At 43.0% G+C, this 23,644-nt stretch overlaps 2 protein-coding genes across 10 annotated transcripts in view; one reads left to right on the top strand and one right to left on the bottom strand.

Moving 5' to 3' along the window:
• Positions 1–9,157, bottom strand: part of RBM45 (RNA binding motif protein 45) — a 22,052-nt gene extending 12,895 nt beyond the window's left edge. For 5 of the 7 annotated variants that reach the window (XR_012154311.2, XM_073305997.2, XM_073305999.2 and 2 more), the window contains exons 1-5: positions 8,777–9,157; positions 3,151–3,273; positions 2,886–3,012; positions 1,111–1,248; positions 571–750 (exon numbers count right to left, since the gene is read on the bottom strand). Coding sequence is in view for 6 of the 7 variants with exons in the window: in XM_073305997.2 (XP_073162098.1) it covers positions 571–750; positions 1,111–1,248; positions 2,886–3,012; positions 3,151–3,273; positions 8,777–9,058 (850 nt within the window). In the remaining variant the exon portion in view is untranslated. Of the gene's footprint in view, positions 1–570; positions 751–1,110; positions 1,249–2,885; positions 3,013–3,150; positions 3,274–3,565; positions 3,888–8,776 lie in introns of those variants that run through there. The other 2 variants (XM_073306002.2, XM_073306003.2) reach the window with 2 other exon arrangements.
• LOC140895683 (cytochrome c iso-1/iso-2) lies at positions 8,737–23,644 on the top strand. Of its 3 annotated transcripts, none has more exons than XM_073305988.2 (5): positions 8,737–9,557; positions 12,415–12,707; positions 14,470–14,569; positions 20,319–20,493; positions 22,803–23,644. In XM_073305988.2, exons 4-5 carry the CDS (start codon positions 20,325–20,327, stop codon positions 22,949–22,951), a joined length of 318 nt encoding a protein of 105 aa, XP_073162089.1. In that variant the 5' UTR covers positions 8,737–9,557; positions 12,415–12,707; positions 14,470–14,569; positions 20,319–20,324; the 3' UTR covers positions 22,952–23,644. The 3 variants fall into 3 exon arrangements, with proteins under 3 accessions (XP_073162089.1, XP_073162090.1, XP_073162092.1); XM_073305989.1 differs by lacking the exon at positions 8,737–9,557 and adding an exon at positions 12,255–12,320; XM_073305991.1 differs by lacking the exons at positions 8,737–9,557; positions 12,415–12,707 and adding an exon at positions 13,268–13,302.

Here is a 23,644-nt window from a genome sequence, read left to right as displayed (position 1 = left end):
TTCTTTTGGATCATGCATCATCAGTACTAATAATTCTGTACCAGCAATTTAGTTAACAATACTATTGATTATAATATAATCCAGCTCGTTCTCCCATAGCTATACTGGCTCTGCAGGGCTAACAATTGTAAAATCTTATTTTAAGACACCAGCCATACATTACTTTGAAGGCATGATGAGGCTTCAACAAAGCAGACACATGTTTTTTTTTCCTTAACAGAAATCCTACCCGTCTTTGATAACATCTCATCTGATGCAGAATCTATTAAGAAACAGCTTTCATTTGATTTTTGACTTCTGAGCGTATGAAATGTAGAGATGCTGTGGGTTGCTTCCCTACTTTGTAAATATTCGGACCTCTCAGGGATCTAGTTAGGGATAGCATGTAACTTGTCAGTCTAATAGGTCTGTTCAGAGGAGATGTAAAGTAGAAGGAGAACAGAGTGCAAGACCAAATGTATGTATCTGCCACTGACAAAGGGCTACATCATTCTGTATTGAGAAGGAAGAGAAAATATTTTAGAGTCAAAACAGTAAAAAGAAAGAGGTTCTTTTTGTTTTGTTATTTACCATGGTTAGTATGAGGATCTCGCTGAACATCACAATACTCCAGTCCTGGGACTAGATCAAAGAGGAAGAACAGCTGCTCTTGTATGAAGGGGAGTCGTGATACCACTGACAGGCGTTTGGAAACGGATTCTCGAACTCTTGTCTGACTCTTTTCAAAACTACCAAATTCTGGCTGCCCTTCTCAAGAACCAAAATAAGACACATTACACACATTGCAAGTCACTATACTGCTGTACCTTGACCATTTCAATATTTTTTTTCCTAAAATGTTTCTAGGACCTAAGTCATGTTATAATAAAAAAAGGACATTTATTTCAGACAACGAATGCAAAAGCCAAATGGGAAAAAAAAAACCCTGAACAATCTAGAAACTAAGTGTCTGAGATAGAACCAACAACCAAAAACCTGGACGTACTATTTTAAATGTCTCCATTTTGCCTCTCTCTGAATATACCTCTATTTCCATAACACCCTTTCCAGCTACTGTGTGATCTTATCCAGAATTACCAGTCACTGTTAACGTGAAAAGTTATTACTTACCAAAGGGAAACACACTCCCTCTAGGCCCTGGGTCATGCCCCATTGGCTCCTGCCTCATACTACTGCTACTACCGTAATATTCACGTTCAGATGATTCAGATGGTTTGCTTTTAGGTTCAGCCAAAATGGCCCTGTAACCTGGAACAAGTAACCACATATTTCAAATTTCATCACGTAGTTTTCAAACATCTATGACTAGAAATGTTCTTTAAGCCTTGTACTGAAAAACATTACAGACAGAAAAATCAGTTACTGTTTCTTTTTTTAAAAAAACCTATTCTATCACTCATGAAGACTAATACAATTAGAAGATTGGAAGCAACATAACCCATTTCTATCCCATTCAGAAGTATAGCACCCAAAGATCATCTTGGAAATACTTGGCAGAGAGGCAAGAAGTAGCTGGACATCTATGCAGCCTCAGTCTACCTTTGCCTACCAAGACCTGTGCTGAATTAGGCACCACATCTGTGTAAGCTATTTGGTCTGGTCTCAGACCATCTAAATCCTTTCATTCTGACCTCACACTGGACATGGACCTGGGTTTAAAGAAAAATACTAAATTTGTTAACAGTGTGCTGATACAACCTTAAGTCTCATTAAATGAAGTGTTTGTGGGTCTTAATTTTAGTTATGTCTTACTACCTTATTCCTAATGATAAAAAATAGGTGCTTAATTGATATTTGTGATTAATTGGGCACTACATAGTCCAAGATTACACAATTTATTTATTTCACTATATTAAAAACATACCAGTCCACTGTTTTGGGCACATGTACCATCTTTATAAAGTAAGATACAGCTTTTAGATACTGGTTTTACACTGTCCACCACAACTCACTCAGAACTAAACTTTACCACACCTTGTTTATACTAATTTGTTTGCAAATTTGTCCTCTGGCTTTTTGAAGGCCCACACAGGAAGATTTGAAGAACATTTATATTGAAACCACAGTAACCATGTCAGCACTACTGATCATCTAATATGTTCAATAAGGCTTTATGCTGAATATTGGTCTTCCCTCTTGGCTGTGTGTGTAAAAGGATAAAAAGAAAAACATCACAGATCTGAGAAGCATGAAGCACTACAGAAAAGTGTAATTTTATTATTCCCATTTTACAGAGGGAGAAACTGGGGCATGAGAGGTTAAATTAATTGCCAATGTCACGGGAATTCTAGTTCTGTCAATCCTGTGCTCTAAGCACTAGACAACAACTTTAATGGCAACAAATGTTAAATCATAAGACTAAGTGTGCTATATTCTGAAAATAGTAAAACATGCTATTATTAGTATCAAATGCAATTTTGTTTAAATAGCTGTAGTCATAATACATTTTACTGTTGTGTTTGTGATTATATATTCCTTTTATTTTGAGCATCCCCTGATAAAGTCATAAAAGTTCATCTGCATAAAAAAAATGTGTGTGTGTACACGTACATGTACGTGCTGCACTAGAGTCAGGCTATTTTACATCAACAGAAGTCACTGTAGTTCATTCCCAAAGCCCTTTCACGGTTATTACTTTAAATCTAAGACCTTGATCCTGCAAGTACTTCACAGGTGACTAGTCCCATTGAACTTAACAGTACTACCTGCATGCATTGTTTACAGTATTAGGTTCTGCAAACTATGGCCATCAATGCATTTACAGCATAAATAATTTTGCTGCTAATAAAACCGAAGCCAGAGGCTGCCATACTTGAACCTACACTAATGAGTTCACAGTTTCTCATAATAAATAAGTGGGGGGAAAAAATCAGTCACAGTCTTACTTCGATCACACTCTTCTATTGCCAGGGCAGCTTGGGATGGTTTTAAATACCTCACATAGCCCAAACCTTTACTTTCTCCTGTGGTCTTCTTCTTAATAATGCTACAATATTCAATGTCTCCATACACCTAGGAGATTTAAAAATTGTAAAAACAATTTTATCCAACATTTCTGAAGTTCATAAAAATTTACATTTTAATCTACTGTCAAAAATAACCTGAGAAAATGCAGTTAGATATGATGAATAACTAAAACTCAACCAGTACCTTAAACTTATTCCTCAGATCTTCCTCTGTATAGGACTTTGGTATCATAACAAAGATGCGTGTAAGCTCTTCATCTTCAACATCGCGGTGGCTTCCAGAAGCTCTGGACTGCGCAATGAACACCTAACAGAGTTAAACACAATGTTAATTACTTGAGAAAAGTGTAAATATACACAGATAGTCAAGAAAAATAATTTAATGTCTTCAAAACAGCTTTGTGCTTATATTTACATTCTCTGACTACTCCTGTGGCCAAAAAAAAAACCAAAGACCGTTCACTGTAAATGTACTCTGACAAAAGACCTGCCTGCTGCAAACATGTACATCTGTACACAGTCAGGGACCCAGATGAGAGATCCACCCACATGCTCCCACATGAAGAATTGTGGTTCATTCTTCAGTCATTATAACCCACCTTCCAAAAGCCTGTCATGAGTTAAGCACTTGGAAGCAGCGTAACTGGCTCGTCAATGAGTTACACCAGTGTTGTCTGGCTACCCTGCCTCCTTCACAAGACCTGGAAGGGCAAGAAATTTTGAAAGGGCACCTACGCATGGTGGAGGGGGAAGAACATGAATACATAGGCTGGCCTACTATTAGCAGCATTAATACTGGCACAGATGGCTCTTTAAGCATGCACTGATGTACACTGCAGTAAAAGGATGGACTACTTCATAGCAGATCCATGATTGTAGCCATTTTGTTTAAAAAACAAACATGGATCACTGGACGATAGCCTGCTCTGTTCGTTCCCTCTGAAGCACCTGGTATTGGCCGTTGTCGGAAGACAGGATACTGGGCTAGGTGGATCATTGGTCTAACCCAATATGGCCATTCTTGGGTTCTAAAGAAAAGAAAAGAAGAAAAAAAAAAATCGAACAAGTAGTATACCAAGGCCCTGATACTGCAGTGTGTACTAACTTGAATGGGAATCCACTTATGTGGGGCTCAGCACAGGTCAAGACCTAACTTCTCATGGTCATAATTATAGTCATAACACTTTTCATGTATATTGCACCTCTCTTCAGAGGATCACAAGGCACACAAAAACCAGTTGGAAAGTAACCTCACTTTAGAGATGGGAAAACTCATTCACAGCTGTTAAATGACTTGCCTATGGCCATACAGCCTGTGGCAGAATAAGGAATAGAGTCCTAAGCGTTTAACTCTCAAGGCTTGTCTACACTACAAAATTAAGCTGACTTTATCTAATTTGACCTCGAGCCTCTGAATTAAGTTGATTGTGCGTGGCCACACCATGCTCATTGTCTCGATGGAGTGTGTCCTCACTAGCAGTGTCTGCATCGATGTACAAAGCAGTGCATTGTGGATAGCTATCCCGAAGTGCAACTTGCCGCAGTGTGTTTTGGGAAGTTTGTGCAATGCCTCATGGGACCAAAACATTGTCACAAGGGAGAATGGGAACATTGCGTTGGCACCCCCTGATGCACTGTGCTCCCTCCCACAGTGGTTTTCGGGCCTTAAAACTGCCACGCATACGCCATAACCCCAGAAGCATGGAGCCTGCTCAGTTGTACACTCTTGCTGTGAGCATCTCAAACACCTTGCACCTTCTCCTGCAGTATTTCCAGAGCTAAAGTAGGGTCCGCCACGCAGAACGTAGCAATGTCCTGCAAGCAGCCCTGCTGCAAGCCATTGGAAAAAAAAATTCACGGTTGCTGCTGGAAGTCACAGCTGCGGTGGGGCAACAGATGGCATGCAAATCCCCAGCTTGGCACCAGATCACCTTGCCAAAGAGTACACAAACCAAAAGGGATAATTTTCAATGGTGTTACAAGAGCTGTTGGATCACAGGGGACGTTTCACCAACATCAATGCAGGATGGTTGGGAAAAGTTCATGACGTGCATATCTTTAGGAAATCAGGTCTGTTCAAAAAGCTGCAATCCAGGGCTTTCTTTCCAGACCACAAAATGAACATTGACAACGTTGAGATGGCTACAGTTATCCTAGGGGACCCAGCCTATCCCTTGCTCCCAGGGCTCATGAAGCCATACACGGGCCATCTGGACAGCAGTAAGGAACGGTTCAACTATAGGCTCAGCAAGTGCAGAGTGGTGGTTAAATGTGCCTTTGGTCATTTGAAAGGGCACTGGAGAAGCTTAACAACAAGTTTGGACCTTATTGAAGAGAACATTCCCATGGTTATAGCTGCCTACTCCATAATATCTGTGTATCTGCCAGGCTTTGAAAATCTGTTTCAATAATGAGTCACAGTAATGTGAGCTGCTTGTCTGCATTGTGCTTTCCCAAACCTTTACCTGGAATGTATCACTGCCCCGTAAAGCCAACCCTCCGCCCAAGCCCACGGCTTCTACTCAATAAAAGAACATTTATTTCTCGAATTAATTTACTTTATTTAACAAACATAAATAAAGAGGGAGAACAGAAAAAAAGGTAACCTTGAGGAAAAGGGGTTATAATGGAATGGAATGGGAGAAACATTTTCAGCTCTGTAACATAACACCATCAAAGGTCTGTGAATTGGCACCTTCTGTTCCTTGTACCCTCCCCTGAGTTAAGTGAACGGGGTAATGGACTTTTCACCCATGCCTCATGGAACGCTTGGGGGAGGGTGATTCTCTGCCAGGCGATGCTGGCTGGCTGTCCATCAGGTCTACAGAGGAACTCTACCCTCCTGCTTCTGTTCCTGCAGTTCAATCAGACGCCTCAACATGTCTGTGTGGTCCTTCATAATCCAAAGGATCTCATGCTGTGCTGCACGCTCTTGGTCACTGGAAGCTTTCCTGCTCTCAATGTCCATGTCTAACTTCTCAGACAGTGAAATCCTCCACGCTTTCAGCTGTCCTAGAGACATTCATTATCTCGGTGAACAGGTCCTCCCACGTTCTCCTCCTTCTAATCAGTGAAAGTCTGCTTTCAGGTGTTGATGACACACCGAAGGACACATTTCCAGCTGTCAGTCATGGGAAAAAATAAAGGAGCCCTTGTACATGAATAAAATGTTTCTATAGCAAGGCCATTTTCATATAACAACAACAACAAAACACCACCACCTTATTACACTAGGCGCAAGCCATAACATAATCAGAATCCGCAACTGTTCACTGTGTCGTTTTGCTGCTCCAGCCATGGTGAGTAGGCCCCCCCAAGTCACGGGTGTCCACACTTTTAATTAAGTTTATGGCAGGCTCATGTCGGGAGCAGAGGTAGATAGTTGAACAATGGCCCTTCCCCATAGCACCATAGGAAACTGTTTACAAACTGGGCACGGGGGGAAACGTTTTCACTCCCAAACTGCAGAATCTCTCATGTGGGGCCCCAGTCCCCTATCAAACACTTTAAACTACATGCTGACCCATGCCGAGCACAGTAAAAGCACATTAGCAGCTGTGTGGTTTGGCGATCCAGAATGCGTGTGTGTGTGTGTCTACATACCTTTTTTTTCTTGTAAGGCTGCTTTTAAAGAGAACTTCCCTCGTTTCCCCTAGGCGACCCTATGTGATATTGGTCTCCTGAGAGTAACAGAGGCGGAAAGGAAGGAGATGCTGCAAGCATCTCGGTACAGATCCGGTCCTTATGATAGCAGTCCCGGCTGCTATGCTGTGTACCGCAATGATGCCAACAGAAATAATTCAGGAGTTGCGTGGGAAAGTGTCTTATCATGGTGGAAGAAATAAGACTGCCCTGCCCAGAAACCTTCTGCAAAGGATTGCAGAGTACCTCCATGAAAGTTTCCTAGAGATATCCATGTAGGATTCCCGGGCTATCTAAGTCCACATAAACAGTCTTTTCCAGGGGCCACACTCTGCATAGCTGGAGCGGCCTCTTGTAAGCAGAGAGCCACAGCACCTTGCTTTTTCCTCACAGTAAACTTGCCAACCGCCGAATGTGTGTGCCCGTTAAAGTTTAATTGAACTTTGATTATAACTATATACTCACCAGAGATGCCTTCCATGGCGTCATGGTTGGTCACCGTGATGTCTTGCGACCCACAGGGCTCCAAGTTAAAAATATTTCCTGGCTCTTGGGGAGAGTGGATCCATCACTCGCCTGTCTCCAATTCTCCTCCTCCTCATCTACCATATCGTCCTCTTTGTTGTCCCTAGACTCACACACCTGTGAGGTGCCCACGTTGCTTGTGGGGGTGCTGGTAGGGTCACTCCCGAGAATTGCATGCAGCTCGTTGTAGAACCGGCATGTGTGGGGTTCAGCACCAGAATGACCGTTTGCCTCCCTTACCTTCTGGTATGCTGGGTGAAGTTTTATTTTCACACGGCACTGCTGTGTGTCCCTCGTGTAGCCCTTCCCCCCCATTCCACGAGCGATCTTTGCATAGATGTCAGCGTTTCTTCTGCTGGATCAGAGCTCTGCCTACACAGACTCTTCTCCCCACACAGCGATGAGATCCACCATCTCCTGTTCAGACCAGGCTGGAGCATGTTTGGGGCATGCAGTCTGCATGATCAGCTGTGCTCAGGCTGGCATGATCCCAATGATGATCAAACAGGAAATGGGAAATCAAAAATTCCCAGGGCTTTAGCAAGGAAAGGGCTGTTTCCTGTGTACCTGGCTGTAGTGCAGCAGAGTTGAGAATGATCTCCAGAGAGGTCACAGATGAGCACTGTGGGACACCCTCTGAAGGCCAATTAATTCAAATTACACAATGCTGCATCTGCACTACCTCGCAGTTGACCCATGAAAATCTAATTAAGTGCTACGCCTCTCGCAGAGGTGGATTACAGAAGTCGACATTAAAGGCAATTTAGGTTGGCGTAAAGGACCTGGTAGTGTAGAAACATACATTAACAGGTCAACTTAAGGCGGCTTCCATCGACCTAACTTTTTAGTGTAGACCAGGCCTCAGTCATGTGTGCTGTTAAAAGATCATCCTTCCTCGCATGATGATGTCCTGTCACACAAGAACCGTTACCACTTTTCTCACTGTTTAGACTCATTTACCTCATCTCATCATTTAGATGACAGTAAAACAATTCAAGAGACTGAAAGTGGTCAACAACAGCAAATCATTACTGACTCTCATAGATAAAAATGTGAAATTACTTTGATAAAAACTCTGCATATTGCTTTAGCAGAGATTTAAAATACCCTCTGTTATTATTCAATTCATTTGTATCAATCTCAAGAATCTTTACAAATTTTTGAAGAAGAGTTTCTGAACACCCTGAAATCTAGTATGTTAAAGAGTAAACACTAGTTCTAGGGACTAGGTCTTCCCCTAAGCCTCCCGTTGTGGTTTTATGATCATAATTCCCTTTATCGAAATGTTTCTCTCCCCCTCCTATCGCTGTGCGGAAAACTCACAGGAATAAGGGAAAGCTGCTGCCCACCTATAAATGCTGTGGCGCCCGGCCCTACGCTGGGACCGGCGGGAGGGGAGAGCCAGTGGCGGGCTCTCGTCACCCTCACAGCCCGATCAGACAGGTCCTGGGCAGCCCGCACCGTGAGGCCGGAGCGGGGGCGGCTGCGCTGGGCCGGGCCCCGCCGACCCAGGCCGCGAAGGGGAGGAATCCGCGGCCTCGCTGCGCCCCCGTCGCCACCTGCCCCCAGGACCAGCCTGCGCCGGGGGACGGGGACAGGGGGAGAAGCGGCTGCGCGGCGGGCGGGCCGCGCTGGGCCGGTACCTTGATGGGCTTGGTGTCGGGCGCCAGGCTCCGGCCGTGCATCTCCTCCATGGCCCGGCAGGCCTGCGAGCTGCGGGCGAACTTGACGAAGGCGATGCCGCGGGACTCGTGGGTGCGCTTGTCCCGCACCAGCCAGATGTCCTGGATCTCCCCGAACGGGGCGAAGCGCTCCCGGATCAGCGCCTCCCCCGTGTCCTTCCCCAGCACCAGGAACACGCGGCTGTTGGGGGGCTCGTCCAGGCACTCGGCTGACAGGCGGAACCCGCCGCCGCCCTCCTCCATGGCGAAGCCGCCCACCCCGAGCCTAGTCCGCAGCCTTCAGCGCCAGGCCGCCGGCCAACAGCGTCCCTTCAGCCCTGGCGCCTGGGCGTTACTGCGCCTGCGCGGTAACCGCTGCCGACGCTGCCTGCTGCCCACGCCGTGCCCTCGGAAAGTTATTCCCCGCTGCGAGCGGGGCCAAACCGGTCCATGGGCTGGCTTCGCACCGCGCGGGGGTGGGCAGGAGCCGGCGTCATGCAAGGGGGAGATGCGCTGCTAGACAGTGGCGGAGGCCAGGGAGGGTAGCGCGGGCTGAGAGTCGCTAGAGGCAGGGAGCCCGCTGCACAGGTGCCAAAACGGGGTGTGGGTGGCACACTTGTGTAACTGCTGGATGGTCCAGCTCACCACCCCTTTCCCTGGGTGTGGTGCTAAAGGCAGCCCAGTGACTAGATACAGCCACTCTTCTCGAGCTGATACAATGCAGTGCCCTGCCAAAGGAGATATTCTTCAGTGGGAAAAAAAGGTACACATCCACCCTCCTAAAAAATTTCATGTGTGGTTGTTGGTGGTTAAAATAATTGAGAGTTTGTGTAGGTGTAAAATGTCTGCAATGAGTCTCAGAGCAGCTCCCAGATGTATCCTAGTTGCTGTTCTGTGAGCCTGAATGGTGCTTCATTTTCTGTAATCCACTGCACATATCATTTCTCTCCATTTATTTATTTATCTAAACGTTATGGTTTTATGGCTTATTCTTAGCACACCATCATTTATCTTGATTAACACTGTGCAGATGAATGTTATTTAATGTATTATTTAATATTAAATACTCAGCTCTCTAAGTGGTGCTTTTCAGCAGTAGATCTCACAGCACTTTTACAAAGTCTCAGGGCCCAATCTGGTAGGTAGATTGCATGTAAGAGGAGGGGGATCAGCCACCTGGAGGATCCCACCAGGCTTTAGGCAGGAGCTGGGCCCCAGGACTAAGGTGGCTTTGTGTATGCTCACCAGCATAAAGTTAGGTACCCAGGGAATTTAGGCATCTACAGGATTAGGGGGAAGCTCGGTGGGGGTTTTGAGGATCTCAGTTTTTGATTTGGGCACATAAAGTAGTAAACAGGCACCTAAATCCCTTTGTGGATCTAGCTTCTAAAATTATTTTCAGAAGCATTTGAGCAGGTTAGGTGCCTAAGTCCCATTGAAATTAATGGGTTAGGTATCTAGCCTTGTTAAGCGCTTTTGAAAATTCCATAGGCACCTGTCTGCATTTTTAGACATCTAAATAGCTCTGGAAGTCTGGGCCTTTGTTCCTAGCTGTATGATCTTGCCTATGGCTGTATTAAAAACATTTTGTTTGAATGGGCACAGCTTACCAAACAATATAGATCACTCTGTATGACTGCCCTGTCATCATTTACCTCTCTTCCAATCTTTATATCATCTGCAAATTTTATCAGCAGTGATTTTGTATTTACTTTCAAGTGATAGATAAAAATATTGAATAGCATCAGGCCTAGTACTCATCCCTGTGGAACCTCACTAGAAAACACTCCCACTAGACTACCAAGTCATTATCACTCTCTCTCTGGCTGAATGCATTTTTAATTATTTATACACAGTGGAACAGCTTTAACAGGAGATACAAAGACCTAATTCAAAACATCCCATAGCCCAGTAGTTAGGGCATTCATCTTAGAGACAAGAAACTCATGTTCAAATTCCTTCTCAGATGGTGGGGGAAATTGAACTAGGATCTCTTGCATCCCATGTGAATTCTATAACTGCTGAGCTAAAGGATATTTCTGTCTCCTTCCACATTTTGTGTGCTGTTAGGTATGCACCACCACTGTTGTTTCAAGAAACCACTTAGATATTTGACTCCAGGAGAGGTTTCCTAACTGTGAATCTCAAGAAGCAATAGGACACCTAACTCCCTAAGAGGGGGAGGGTTAGGCCACACCCCTCTCCTCACCATCTGCTACTGGCTAGTTTAGGCAGCTCTCTACCTAATCTGCTGGGTTTTGTGGATCCCATTCTCAGGTGCTTATCTCTTTGAATCCATTCTGGTAGGGAGCCCAGGTATCTGCCTGCGGGTTTGTTGATTCCACTGTGTGTTTAGGCACCTAAAATGTAGGTGCTGCAATGCTTACTATTACACAGCCTAACTCCTTTTGTGGAGTAGGACCTGAATGCTTCATAATTTTTAATGTATTTATGCTCACTACACCCCAGTGAAGTAGGGAAGTCCTATTAGCCCCATTTTATAGCTAGGAAACTGAGGTAAAGAGAAACTATGGAACTTGCCTAAAATCACAAAAAATCTGTAGCAAAGCAAAGGTCTGGCATAGCAAAGAGGAGCTACTTAAATTTGATCTACACTCAAACACGGAGCGTACACCACACAAACCACAACAGACTTGCAAATTTTATCACCATTTCACCCTTGTCCTGAGGATTTCTTCTAAGATACTGCCTTAACTTACCCCTCACTATGCCTCAGAGACCACTATAATGTATGCCACAGGAGTGTTGTCAATCCCCATGGCCAGAGGACCCTCTAATGCACCTCTGCTGACACAACCTACAGAACTTGGTGCTGAAATAAGGCATAATTGATCCATCAAGGTACACATGCTCCTCTTGTCACATCACAGTGATAGGTCTGCCAACCTGCTCTCACTAATCCTTCCATCATTCAATACAACTACACTCAACATAGTGAATGCAGCTGGAGTGCATGCAGATAAATTCTGAATTTCAAATCTGTGGAACACAACACACCACAAACTAAGGCAGTCTTGGTTTCCTCTGGTCTACTTATTATAGCAATGCTGTTCCTAAACCACTCCCACTGGCTCTTGCCAGCGCCAGGGAACAGAGGTTAAAATTTAATTCAGAATTAATGTCACAAGGATTAAGGAATGTGAAAGGCGAGATGCAGCAGATTCTGTCAGATTTTGCTACTCCTATATCTACGAAGAAGGGGATGCATTTTTATGGGGATACAAAAAACAAACAAACCAACACACACACACACACACACAGAAACCCCAACACTACAGTGTCAGTTAGTAGCAAATCCTGATCGAATGTACTTTCTGACTCTATCCTGCTACAGACACCTCCGGCTCTTGTCAGGGACCAGCAGAAAATTACCAGACCATGTCCTGCATCTGGACAGCAGCACAATGCAAAGTCCAGGCCCACTTCTGCTCCAGCTATAGCCCTGTCCTACATTCATAGGGCCTGGCAGAATGGTCTCTGCAGTATCATCTAGTCCAGTCTAATGGTAGGAGTCCTGCCACTTCCTCCTGTCAGGGAGATTCCCCAGTGCCCTCCCTACATACTCCCTCTCTCACGCCTCTTGTCTTTTATTGCCCTAGATACCCCTGCTGGCTGCTCCATAATGGCTGACTGTTTACAAAAGAGGGAGGAGATCCTTTTGTTGGCTTGAGATACCTGGAGAGTGTATTGCAGCACGAGTAACAGCAGCTTCTTCCTGCCTACCCACAGGGATTTCTTTACCATCATGGGTGCTGGCAATGTGCTCTGGCAGGAATGAGGACTAACAGGCACATATTTACCCTGTGAAAGATACACACTTCCCTTCCTCTGGAGCTGCTATATAGAAGCTTTAAAATAGACGTAATGGATTTCCCTACTGACTGGGTTGCAGGTGGGTATGGTTGGGAAGAAGCTGGGAATGAGAGACAAAGTGTGTTTTGGGGGGGCTTAGTGCAATCTGCCCCACTCCCCAGTTCTAGTAGAGGCAGGCGCTGGCGTCAAAAAAAATCTAACAGACTTTAATACAACATCCATCACTCATTGAGATGCTCCCTATGCTACGTATTTTGGTTTCCCCTCTTCATCCCATGGGCTGAGGATGATGGATAGCATTCCGCCTCCTCAGAACAAAACTTTAGTGTCATAGGGAGATGGCTACAGGTCCTGTTGCCCAGGGGCACGAATTCTCAGGACAGAACTCTGGGGGGTGGGGGGGAGAAGGGCTCCTAAGAGCTTAGTAGGAGCCAATAGCATCACTACATCTCCTACAGGCAGCTGGGCAGAGAAGACACTACTTTCCAAGTGTCGTTAACGGCGACACCTGGCGACGCGGATGGTAGGTTCCAGTCTCTAAGGCCCGCCCCCGGGCCCATGGGTGCACCAATCAGCAGGCGGAGTGCTGAATTATGCGGTCTGTGATTGGATGATTCTATTGTGACGCACACTCCTTCCCCCGGAACGGGCAGAGAGTGCGAAGTGGCTGCGGGGTTAGTTATTGGGGCTGTTCCCGCCAGTGAGAGCGGCGAGGGGTGGGCTCATCTGCGGGTGGGAGGTACCGGGGGAGTGGGCTCATGCAGCGGGGCGGGGTGGCCACTCCTGAGGCCGCGGCTCGCTGCGGGCTGTAGCGTAGGCGGGGACTGGGCGGGTGCGGGCAAGGAAGCTTTGGAAAGGGATCCACCTGTCAGCTCTGAGGCGGAGGCCCAGCTGCGCCCGGGGTGCGGGATCTTGGTGGAACAGGAACCCTAGGGAGCATCCATAGGCACCTCCCTGTGCTCTGCGTGCGAGGGACTTCCTGTGGGGTCTCCCTTGCAGGACTTTGCGGGGGGGGGAAGAGATTACCTATACTTCAGGGACTGGCGCCCAATGTTTTCCTGCCACATGCTAGTGCTCCAGGGCTTAACATCCCATGAAAAGGGATCACTGTAATCATTGCGCAGCTTGATACATCTCTCCAGCAGGAAAATCTTCCTACCATGCAGTCAGAAGTTTACTTAATTCCTTCCAGTTACCGCTATTTCCACCTCGTGGTACTAACTTATATAACCCCACCCCCGCCCCCTTTAAGTTTACACCTTTCACATAGTTGGTTGTGTTTCTCACCTCTTTCCTGCCCTTGTTCAGCCACATGATGCATCATTTTTAAAACGTTTTCAGCATAATTGTTCATATAATTTTAATGGGAACTTCCTTACTTGCAGAACATAAAGAGCACACTTAAAGTCCTACATAAACTCTTCAGCCATAACATAGTAAAAATCATACATGTGCTGCTTGTTTGCAAATGAAATTGTTTAGAATTCAACTTACTTTTACCCTATATTTAAGTACCAGTGATGTGCTCAACATACAGTCCTTCCCCTGAAGAGCTAGTCAACTAAAGTGTGGGGAATCACGCTTTATTCTCTTTTAAAATTTTAATTAAGCATTTTTAAAAGTCTATACTGATTTTCTGGCTATAGAAACAATTACAAGTAGACTAGTGATGAAATATGATTTGACATGTATACATGACTCTTCTTTCCCTCCCATTCTGCTTAATTGTGAATTGCCTATTGTGTTCTGTAATTTTTAACTTTCTATCTAGGTGTCAGCCTCAGTTTAATTTAAACTAGGATGGTAATTAAGACTGATATTTTATTCTTGTTTATGTACAGTTTTGGGACCCTTTAAAGACAAGATTTCTTATCATTCTGGTTTCAGCTGGAATGTAACCTTATCTATCGGGGACTCAAGTAATCAGTTTCTGGACTGAAGGTAAAGGCTGCCAGTCACTTAATCAGCTGTTATAGTTCCCAGCTCTGTCAAACTGAGGTGTTTCCAGCTGTGGTGATTATTCAAAGAGTTTTTTTATATTAAAAAAATAAGTAGGGGAATTATGGTAGGGATTAGATTAATGACTCAGAAGAGAGTCCCCTTAACTTCCGTAATGTCTGTGCATGAGCAGAACCTGAGGTACCTTCCCTGTATGTGCCAGCTATGTCACTTTGATGTTCCTTTGAAACACTGGCATATCAGAGGAGAGCTACTGCTTTCCATTGCAAACAACATGGAAGTTAAATTGTGCTGGATTAAAATGGGTTAGAGTCAGAAGAATTAGTATAAACATATTGTGTGGTCAGGGTGGTTAAAAAAATCCATTTTAAAATGGATTCTTTGTTTAAAAGTTGGATTTTATTTAAGTTACAGGTTTGTTTTTAAAAATAAATTTAAATAAAATTAAATTTGAAATTGACAGCCTGTGTTAAGGCCTACGCTTACTACAGTCTACTAAATAATATTAAGCAGTATATATGTGCTGCCAAGTTTTAAAGAAAGTTAAACCACTGAACTGGTAGAAGTCACCAGCTAAGCATCTGGAACAAGATCTTGCTGAAGTGCTAAATTAGCTTCTGACAGCAGTAGCCTCTTCTGCAGGTACAGACAGAGTATTTTTTTCACTTAAGTAGTTCTGGTCAATGACTAGTTCATTCAAAGTTAAGAAATCAAATGGGAGTTGGAGGGGAAAAAGGCAAGAAAGTTTGTTTTCCTCTGAAAAAGACTAGGTGTGAAGATGAGATCTACTAGTCTAAAATCTTGAACAATCACTTAAATTCACAACTGAGATATATTTTCTTTGTTTAATAAATCAGTTTTAAGTGCAAGATATATTTTTGTATCCAGGACGTTTAAGATAGTTTTATTTAGTAAGACAATTGTTGTTTGTGTATTTAACAGAATTTGCATTTACATCCAAAGAGAGCTTGACGGGGTGGGGGGAAAAGGTCACAAGTAAAAAAAAAGTGTGTATATAGACACATTTTCTAACAGTGTAAAAATTAAGAATCTGAATAACAGTTATACAATTGCTTGTGTGTGTGTGTATATATATATATATATATATATATATATATATATATATATATATATATATATATGTAGAGTATCTTCCTGCTTAGCAAAAAAATAAATAAAATAGAAAGCTCCACATTTAGTGTAAAGGCTGTATTTAGTTGCAAATCAATATTCTTTGTTACCAATCAATGAGAATCAACCTCTCTTTCAAAAAATAACAAAGGTACAAATGAAAAGAAAATTATTCTTGGTTTTCTGCTTGGTGAATTCAAGTCATAATTAAAAATCAGCAATTTAAATTATTTTGATTTAAATCAATCCACTGTGTGTGGTTCTGTATTCTCTTAAAATTACTTCAATTACAGATTTCTTCAGTTCACATGTCAAAAAGTTACTTTTTCTAACTGCCAATGCTACAGACTCAATGTGGGAGAAAACAGAACAAAAACCCACAGCTTGTTTTTAAATCTTGTATATAATCACCAGTAACAGTTTCCACAATTAATTAATTCCACAATTAGCTGACAATTTTCCTGCTGTATGAGACAAAATAAAATGGTTTGCTCATTCATAGTTATAGTAGCTTTCTAGTGCCTACTGTAGTCAGTTTCCTTTTCTTAGTAAAGTAAATTAAGTACGACTTAAAAGCAGGGAACAGATGCCTTGAATAAGGCCCATCTCTGCATAATCATGTTGAGGTTTTCAAACGCACTAACTCTGCTGTTTCATGATTTCTGTGTGTATATAAAGTCTGCTGCAGTTTCCACGGTAAACATCTGATGAAGTGAGCTGTAGCTCACGAAAGCTCATGCTCAAATAAATTGGTTAGTCTCTAAGGTGCCACAAGTACTCCTTTTCTTTTTGCGAATACAGACTAACACGGCTGTTCCTCTGAAATCTGCTTCTACTGTAATCAATGGCAAAACTGGTTGACTTTGGTAGGAGCAGGGTTAGGCCAGAGTTAGTGCTTTTGAAAAAAAAAAAAGAAAATTTAAACCTTAACTCTGATTGGCATCTCTTGTAAGTTTGAACTTCATTGTGTTTCTTAATTTATTTTTTGTATGTTTGCACTTGAAACTGAACAGTCCTCCTGTTACAGGTGGAAAAAGGAAAGTTGGTAGGTAGGTAAAGACCAAAACAGAGGGCCACATTGTGCCCTGATGATCCACAAGTGACTGGGGACTTTTCTGTACATGAGTCTTCCCCTATTTATCAGCATCTTCTATGGTACCTTCCCTTTGGAAACTTTGGAGAGCCCTGGAGGATTGTGGATCCATTTATGGGATAGCAGGATGTTAGGCTGGCTCCTCTATTCCAAGCCTGCAGAGTAATACAATATAAGCAGTTTGGGAGATCTGCACAGAAACTAGTATAGTTGTAAAACCTGCCCTCCCTCCCTCAATGTAAGATGTCAAAGAAAATTTCATGGGGAAACTCTCATGAAGTCTTTTTGCTACTATATAGGTTTGAGATTTGGACCAATATTTTTAAGGGTGGTCAAACAAGCATTCTACAGAGAAATCATACACATCCAGATTCCCACACTCTAGTCTGTTTCCAAGTTTGGAACTCCAATTCTCAGATTTTTGACACTCTGAGGCATTTGCAGTTGGGAAAGAATATCTCCCCTTCATTCCTTTCCAACTGTCACGACCTCAACTCCATCTAGAACATCTTCAGTCAGTTCCTTTCTGACTGGTTAGTGAAGGTGCTCCCTGCAGGAGATGCTTACTTGATTGCTATCGCTGTTCCAGCTCTTTCTAGGATGCAGCCTTCCTTTAGGAAGCTCCATCATATCCATCTTTAGTTATGCAAAGTACTTGACCTCTCTGCTTCAGTTTCCCCTTCTTTAAAATGAGGACAATTACATGGAGCCTTTTGTTTCAGATTTTAGTGGCAACCGCTTTTGAAGCCTTTTTTCCACTTTTGAAGTAAGTCTGGGATTTGAAACAGCTATTCCAAAGTTTGTCGGCTTTTGGAAGTTTGGAACAATTGTCTCCTACAAGCGTTCTACCTGTGGTGGTTTAGTATAGTGACCATGTCCTGAGCAAACTTGTTGGTCTGTCAGGACTGAGAACAATTGCCTTGCCCAAGTGGTTGTTGGGTTAGGCTTGCATTGCTAGGCTTTTAATATTTGTCCTCTTTTCAGGGGTTCATCTGTGTGGAAAGAGTCCCTCAGTCTGTGCCTCACCACATAGCACTTGAGTAGCCCCAGGCAATTCTGATGGTAGATGACTAGCCCTTGGGCAGTGGTTTTCAGACTGCAGGTTGTTACTCAGTACTGGGTCACAGAATGTAAGGCAGTGGGCATTGAAAGTCCTATCAGTGGTGCTGCTCGGCTAAGGCACGCTAGTCCCTATCTGTTCTCACACCGTGCTGTGCCCCAGAAGCAGCCAGCAGCAGGTCTAGCTCCTAAGCGGGGGGTCATGGGGCTCTGTGCGCTGCCCCGCCCCGAGCACTGTCTCTGCACTCCCATTGGCCAGGAACCATTGCTTCCAGGGCGCAGTGCGGTCTGCGGTGCCAGAACAGGCAGGAAACCTGCCTTTGTACCCCTGCTGCACCACTGACCGGGAGCTGCCAGAGGTAAGCCCGCGCCCCATCCGCATGCCCCAATCCCCTTCCCCAGCCCTGAGCCCCACCCCAACCCAGTGCCCCTTCCTTCATCCCAAACCCATCATCCTCAGCCCCACCCCAGAACCTGCACCCCCAGCCCAGAGCCCTGATCCCCTCCTGCACCCCAACCCCCCACCCCATTACTGAGCCCCCCCAAACCTGGAACCCCCTCCTGCATCCCAAACCCTTCATCCCCAGCCCCACCCTCACCCCAGAGCCTGTACCCCCAGCCCAGAGCCCTGACCCCCTCCTGGACCCCAATCCCCTGCCCCAGTCCTGAGCCCTACTCAGGACTCTGATTCTTTATCTGTCAAGACGAGATCTAATATTGAATATCCCATGTTAGATGCAATACTTTTTGAGTTGATGTAATATTTAGAAATTCCAAGCATGTGTTAGTACTGGCACAATTAGACCTCCAGCATGCGTCACTCAAACTGGAGTCCCCCATGATCAAACAGCTTTTTCCCCCCTACACATTATAGTTCAGCTCTTTACATACCTTACTTGTCACCCTGTTTCCTACGGTGATTTGGTGGTCTGTAACAGACACCAGCTAATACACCATCTAGTGCTTTATTGATTAGCACATTGATCCATAAGTATTCCTGGAAACAACTCCAGTTCTGGCCAGAGTTAAGGCATATTCTTCTATGCGTGGCAGAACCTGTATCAACCATTGTGCTCTTTTATCCACTTGGATGTGGAGTTTTTGTTGCACAAAGGATATATGTGGTATTCCTGTGCGGTATTCTTCCAGTAGAAGGCAGCTGTGACTCTGCCACTTATCAGATTGAGAGGTTTTCTAGGCAGCTGCTCAGGTTGCTGGGTAAGTCTACACTAATAGAGGATATATTCCTGTAACTTGAGATAGGATGTCTCTGTGTAAATATCTGCCAAAGTCTCTAATAGAAGAGGTCAGAACAAACAATGAAAATAATCCATAAAATCCAGTCAAGTAGGGTTTCTTTTTTTGTGGACACTTGGATCAATCTGTGATTCTGTTACAGAGGTTGGTTTACAAATGGGGCATCTCCCTGCATCAGAAGGTGAGAGTTTCTTTTTCACAGGCAGATTTCTGGCAGTTTCAGGGGGAGGTTTCTTGCCCCTTTTATTTCTAACACAGTTGCCATGTTTCATGTAAACCCACTTTTATACTCTGCTGAATATGTGTCACCTCTCTGTGGTTTCCTTATAGATCTGGTCTATTTTAGAGAGAAAAAAACAAAACAAAAAACTTTCAACCACTATATGGGCTAGTTAAAGATGGTACATTGTCTCTGTACCTATAGTAAAATGTTCTTTTGGCCATTTTGATGCCAGAAGCATCAGTCTTGAGACCTTTGTCATTTAGAAGGAAATCTTTTTAAATTTTTATATAAAGGGATTGTTTTGATTGTTGGTGACATCAATTAACCTACAGACGCTACTAATTAGATCGTTCATTCATTATTTGTGGTCATTGAATTTGTAAAAGATTAGGAAACATAGGTTAAAATCTTCAACACCTCTTTCTGCTCTTTGTTAGGTAAGCGGTCTATATTGGTGTAACAAGGCTCCAGCTAGGGAAATGTTCTTGGGCAGGCACAGTGGAGATAGTTGTAAAGCTGTCTTCCAAGAACCCTGGTGTAAGGGGTATGCTAGGATGGGAGGGATGCATCAGCAGTGGGCCACAATACTGCAGATATTCTGGGCAGAACTTTGACCCTAGGATCATCTCGGAGGGTACTAAGAGGTGTCTTAGAGCCACCTTAGCCCCCTTACTTCTGGCTGCAAGTTTTGTGTTGCACCTTGAAGAGAGGTAGCACAGAATCTCAGCTATAATGGGTTTAGCTGGCTATACTAGAGTTTATTAAAAATAAAAAAAACAAACCTGTTCACAGAATGGGCAAATGACATAAAGGACTTGAAAAACTTTCATATTCTTACACTTTTCTGAGAGCCTCTCTCCTACTTTGCGAGACAGAAGTAAAAGTGGGGTAATGATGGTAAATGTAACCAAAGGTAATCTTTTCAAAAATATTGTACAATTTCACTTTTCTGTTTTGCTTTGTCACAGACCAAAATGGGTGATGTTGAAAAAGGCAAGAAGCTCTTTGTTCAGAAATGCTCTCAGTGCCACACAGTTGAAAAAGGGGGGCCGCACAAGACTGGACCAAATCTTTGGGGTCTGTTTGGTCGCAAAACAGGACAAGCTGCAGGATTCTCTTACTCAGATTCAAACAAGAACAAAGGTAAAAACAAAAAGGTGACATGGGGTGGGGTGCAGGACTGGAATCATAAAGAAGAAAGATTAATTCCATTCTTGCTATATCTTAAAAATCTTTACAAAACTACCCTCATAGCTGTTAAATGACAGTATTGCAAGATGAACCTGAGCCACATCTTCAGAAGCAAAGTGCTTTTTAACTGAAATTTTAGTATCCTTTTCCAGCACATCTCAGTTTTTTTTATATCTGGCTATTTACATCCTTTCCAGGATTTTACATTAAAATCTGCCCTCTGACAGTGCCTATTTCTTGGAGTGATGCTGGTCCTTTAGTCTGATCTTGCTTCAGTTGGTCACTGCTCTCTACTGGCATTGCATTGGTGTATAGTCTCTTCACTTATTGGCACTGGACTAATTTTAGCCCTCTGATTATTATATGCTGACATGTCCATGTGTACTGTTTTAATACAGATGATCTTGAAAGTAAAGGTGTGTTTAAAAGTACTGTTACATAAATGAACACCATTGTATCTAATTTGGGTCAAGGTATTAATTGCAAATATTATTCTTAGTTTAAGTTCTTTGATTCTTCAGTTTTACTGGGATCCCACCGGGGGAGGGATTCAGTCTTATACTGGGATCTTAATTATAGAGATCTATTCCTACAAAGAAATCATGTATTTCAGTGTTAGTGTCTGTTTTGAAAGTGCTCATGTGAGCTAATAGTGCAAGGGATTACTACAATAAAGTACATTTAGACATCCTGATGATGGCTTATGACTAGGACATAATACGTCAACCATATTAGTCAATTTATCTCCTGAAGAGGTCAGACATAAGTGGTGCTGCTATTACTAATCTTTCTGTAGCCTTCAGTACTGTTGACCATAATCTGTCATTGATATGCCCGTGAGAATTAAAGGTGGAAGCTAACACTGAAGCTGTTTCATCTTGTGAGTAGTTCCATTCCCTGCTCTAGCACTCATTGGCATTAGACCAAGGCACTACAGGGGTTCACCTCTAGCACTCCTGTTGATTATATCTTTGAGCCTGTTTCAGTACAACTTATCACATCTAGTCCAGACCCTGCTGAGGTAACAAAAGTCCAAAACAAGAGTTCACACAAACAAAAGGTTCTTCCACCCTGCTTAGGCTTCTCATCAGCCCAGCCTCCATGCTCACTTCCCAGCCCCTTTCATCTACCTTTAAGTCTTTCTGATACCTTCCCTGGAGTCCTTTCATGGTCTCAAAGCCTTCCTCAAGAACCTACCTTACTCCATGTAGGTCCTCCTCTAGGAGTTTTCTCAGCCCTTATGAGGCCTGGTTTCAGGATGTCGCCTGACCCCATTTAATCCTGCCTCTTCTGGTTAAAATGGAGGTAATTATGGCCCAGGAGAGCTGACTGAATAAGGCTGGCTGCCCCAGGCTTCCTGGCCTTTAAAGGGGTGAGCCACCCTGTTACACACCTGTTCCTGTTAAAGAAATTCCAGAGAGTAGCATTGAAACTGCTGTTTCTTTCTGAAGGTTCTCTATTGCCACCCTTCATGTTCAACGTTTATGAACCTACTGTGGGGGGAAATATAGTGTGAGCTAGAGTGTCAGTATGCAGATAATCAGCTCTACATCTTTTTAACAGAATTACAGGTTGCTTTCCCTGTGCTCTGTCAATATCTAGGAGAGACAGACAATAACTAAAGCTAACTGTTTACATATCTGGAGAAGATGGAAGTGCTGCTGACTTGGCAGAGGGAAATGCTTTAAAGAGCTGGCAAAATTTAAAACCATTGTGTGTAATCAACAGTTTCTGTGAACACTTTTGCCAATAAATGGACAATCTCAGGATTAAAAAGAGAGCTTGCTCAACCCTAAGTAAAGATCACATTGATTTAAAACACAAATCTGAATACATTACTGGAAAGCATTGTCTCTACTGGCACTTGAATTATGAAGATAATTTGTATAGATTAAAAGTAGCAAACATTATTCAAAAGTGTTCAGTTTAGCTGAACTGGCTTTAAACATTAATTTTTCCAAGATGCTAAATATAATCTGGATTATTAAAATGAGTCAAAAGTAAATACAGTATGTACCAGTTGTGTGTTTAATGTGAAATGTGTTCAAGCAATAATGAAAACTGGATTTAATTTATCATTAATTCTCATTCTTTTTTCCTCCTTTGAATTTAGAACATAAACTGAGTAGCTTACTTTCAGAGCTGCATACCCTAGATTTTGAGATCTTGAATATTCTTGATATACTTAGCTATCTGTGGAGTCAAGTGGTATGACATTAATAAAATGTAAGCAATTCTTCATTATTGTTTAAACTTTCCAGGTGTTGTCTGGAATGAAAATACACTGATGGAGTATTTGGAGAACCCTAAGAAATATATTCCTGGAACTAAAATGATTTTTGCTGGCATTAAAAAGAAGAATGAGAGAGCAGATGTTATTGCATACTTGAAAAAGGCAACATCTTCATGAAGTGTTCTTACAACTACCGTGATGTCAGAAAGTGTTTCAAAATTTGAATCTCTCTTGTATCAGTATTCATGTTTCAGTAGTCTGTTAATATTTGTTTATTAGGTACTGGTCTTAGCATCTGAAAATATGAGTCTTTATTTGATTTTTGCTAAGCCTACTACCAAAACAAATTAAGGGTAAGCACTATGTAAACTATTTCTATGATGGTAAAGGTGTGGGTATGGCTCCATACAGATATTTCAAAAGAAAAATACTATTCCCTTTTCCAAGGAGCTTCCAACTGAAGGGTCCAGTCCTGGAATTATATATACATAACTGGAATTATACATACATGTAACTTTACATTGAAATCAATGTGACTGTTCAAGTTAGTACAGTTACTCACACGTGTAAGTGGTTGTAGCAATGGACCCTAATACTTCTTCCTTGAAGATTTTACTTAGGCAAAATTCTCAACAAAATCAGTGGGGGCTCAGCATTTTGCAGGATTCAGCCCTAATTTAAAAGAGCAAGGGTTGACAAACAATGGAACTGAACTACGGAGAAAAAGCCAGTCAGCTTTATATCAAGATGTTAGTATAAAAGTGAAGCTCAAGGGATTGGAACAGCTACAGTTTGATCTGTAAATAATTTCAAAACTTTAGCTCACTCCTTGTATTAGCGTTTCTTTATGTGTTAAAAGGACAAACTGTC

The sequence above is a fragment of the Lepidochelys kempii genome, chromosome 11, assembly GCF_965140285.1.
Source record: "Lepidochelys kempii isolate rLepKem1 chromosome 11, rLepKem1.hap1, whole genome shotgun sequence".
Taxonomy (NCBI): domain Eukaryota; kingdom Metazoa; phylum Chordata; order Testudines; family Cheloniidae; genus Lepidochelys; species Lepidochelys kempii.
The sequence above is the reverse complement of the archived record's forward strand: the minus strand, read 5'-3'. Positions and strand labels throughout refer to the sequence as shown.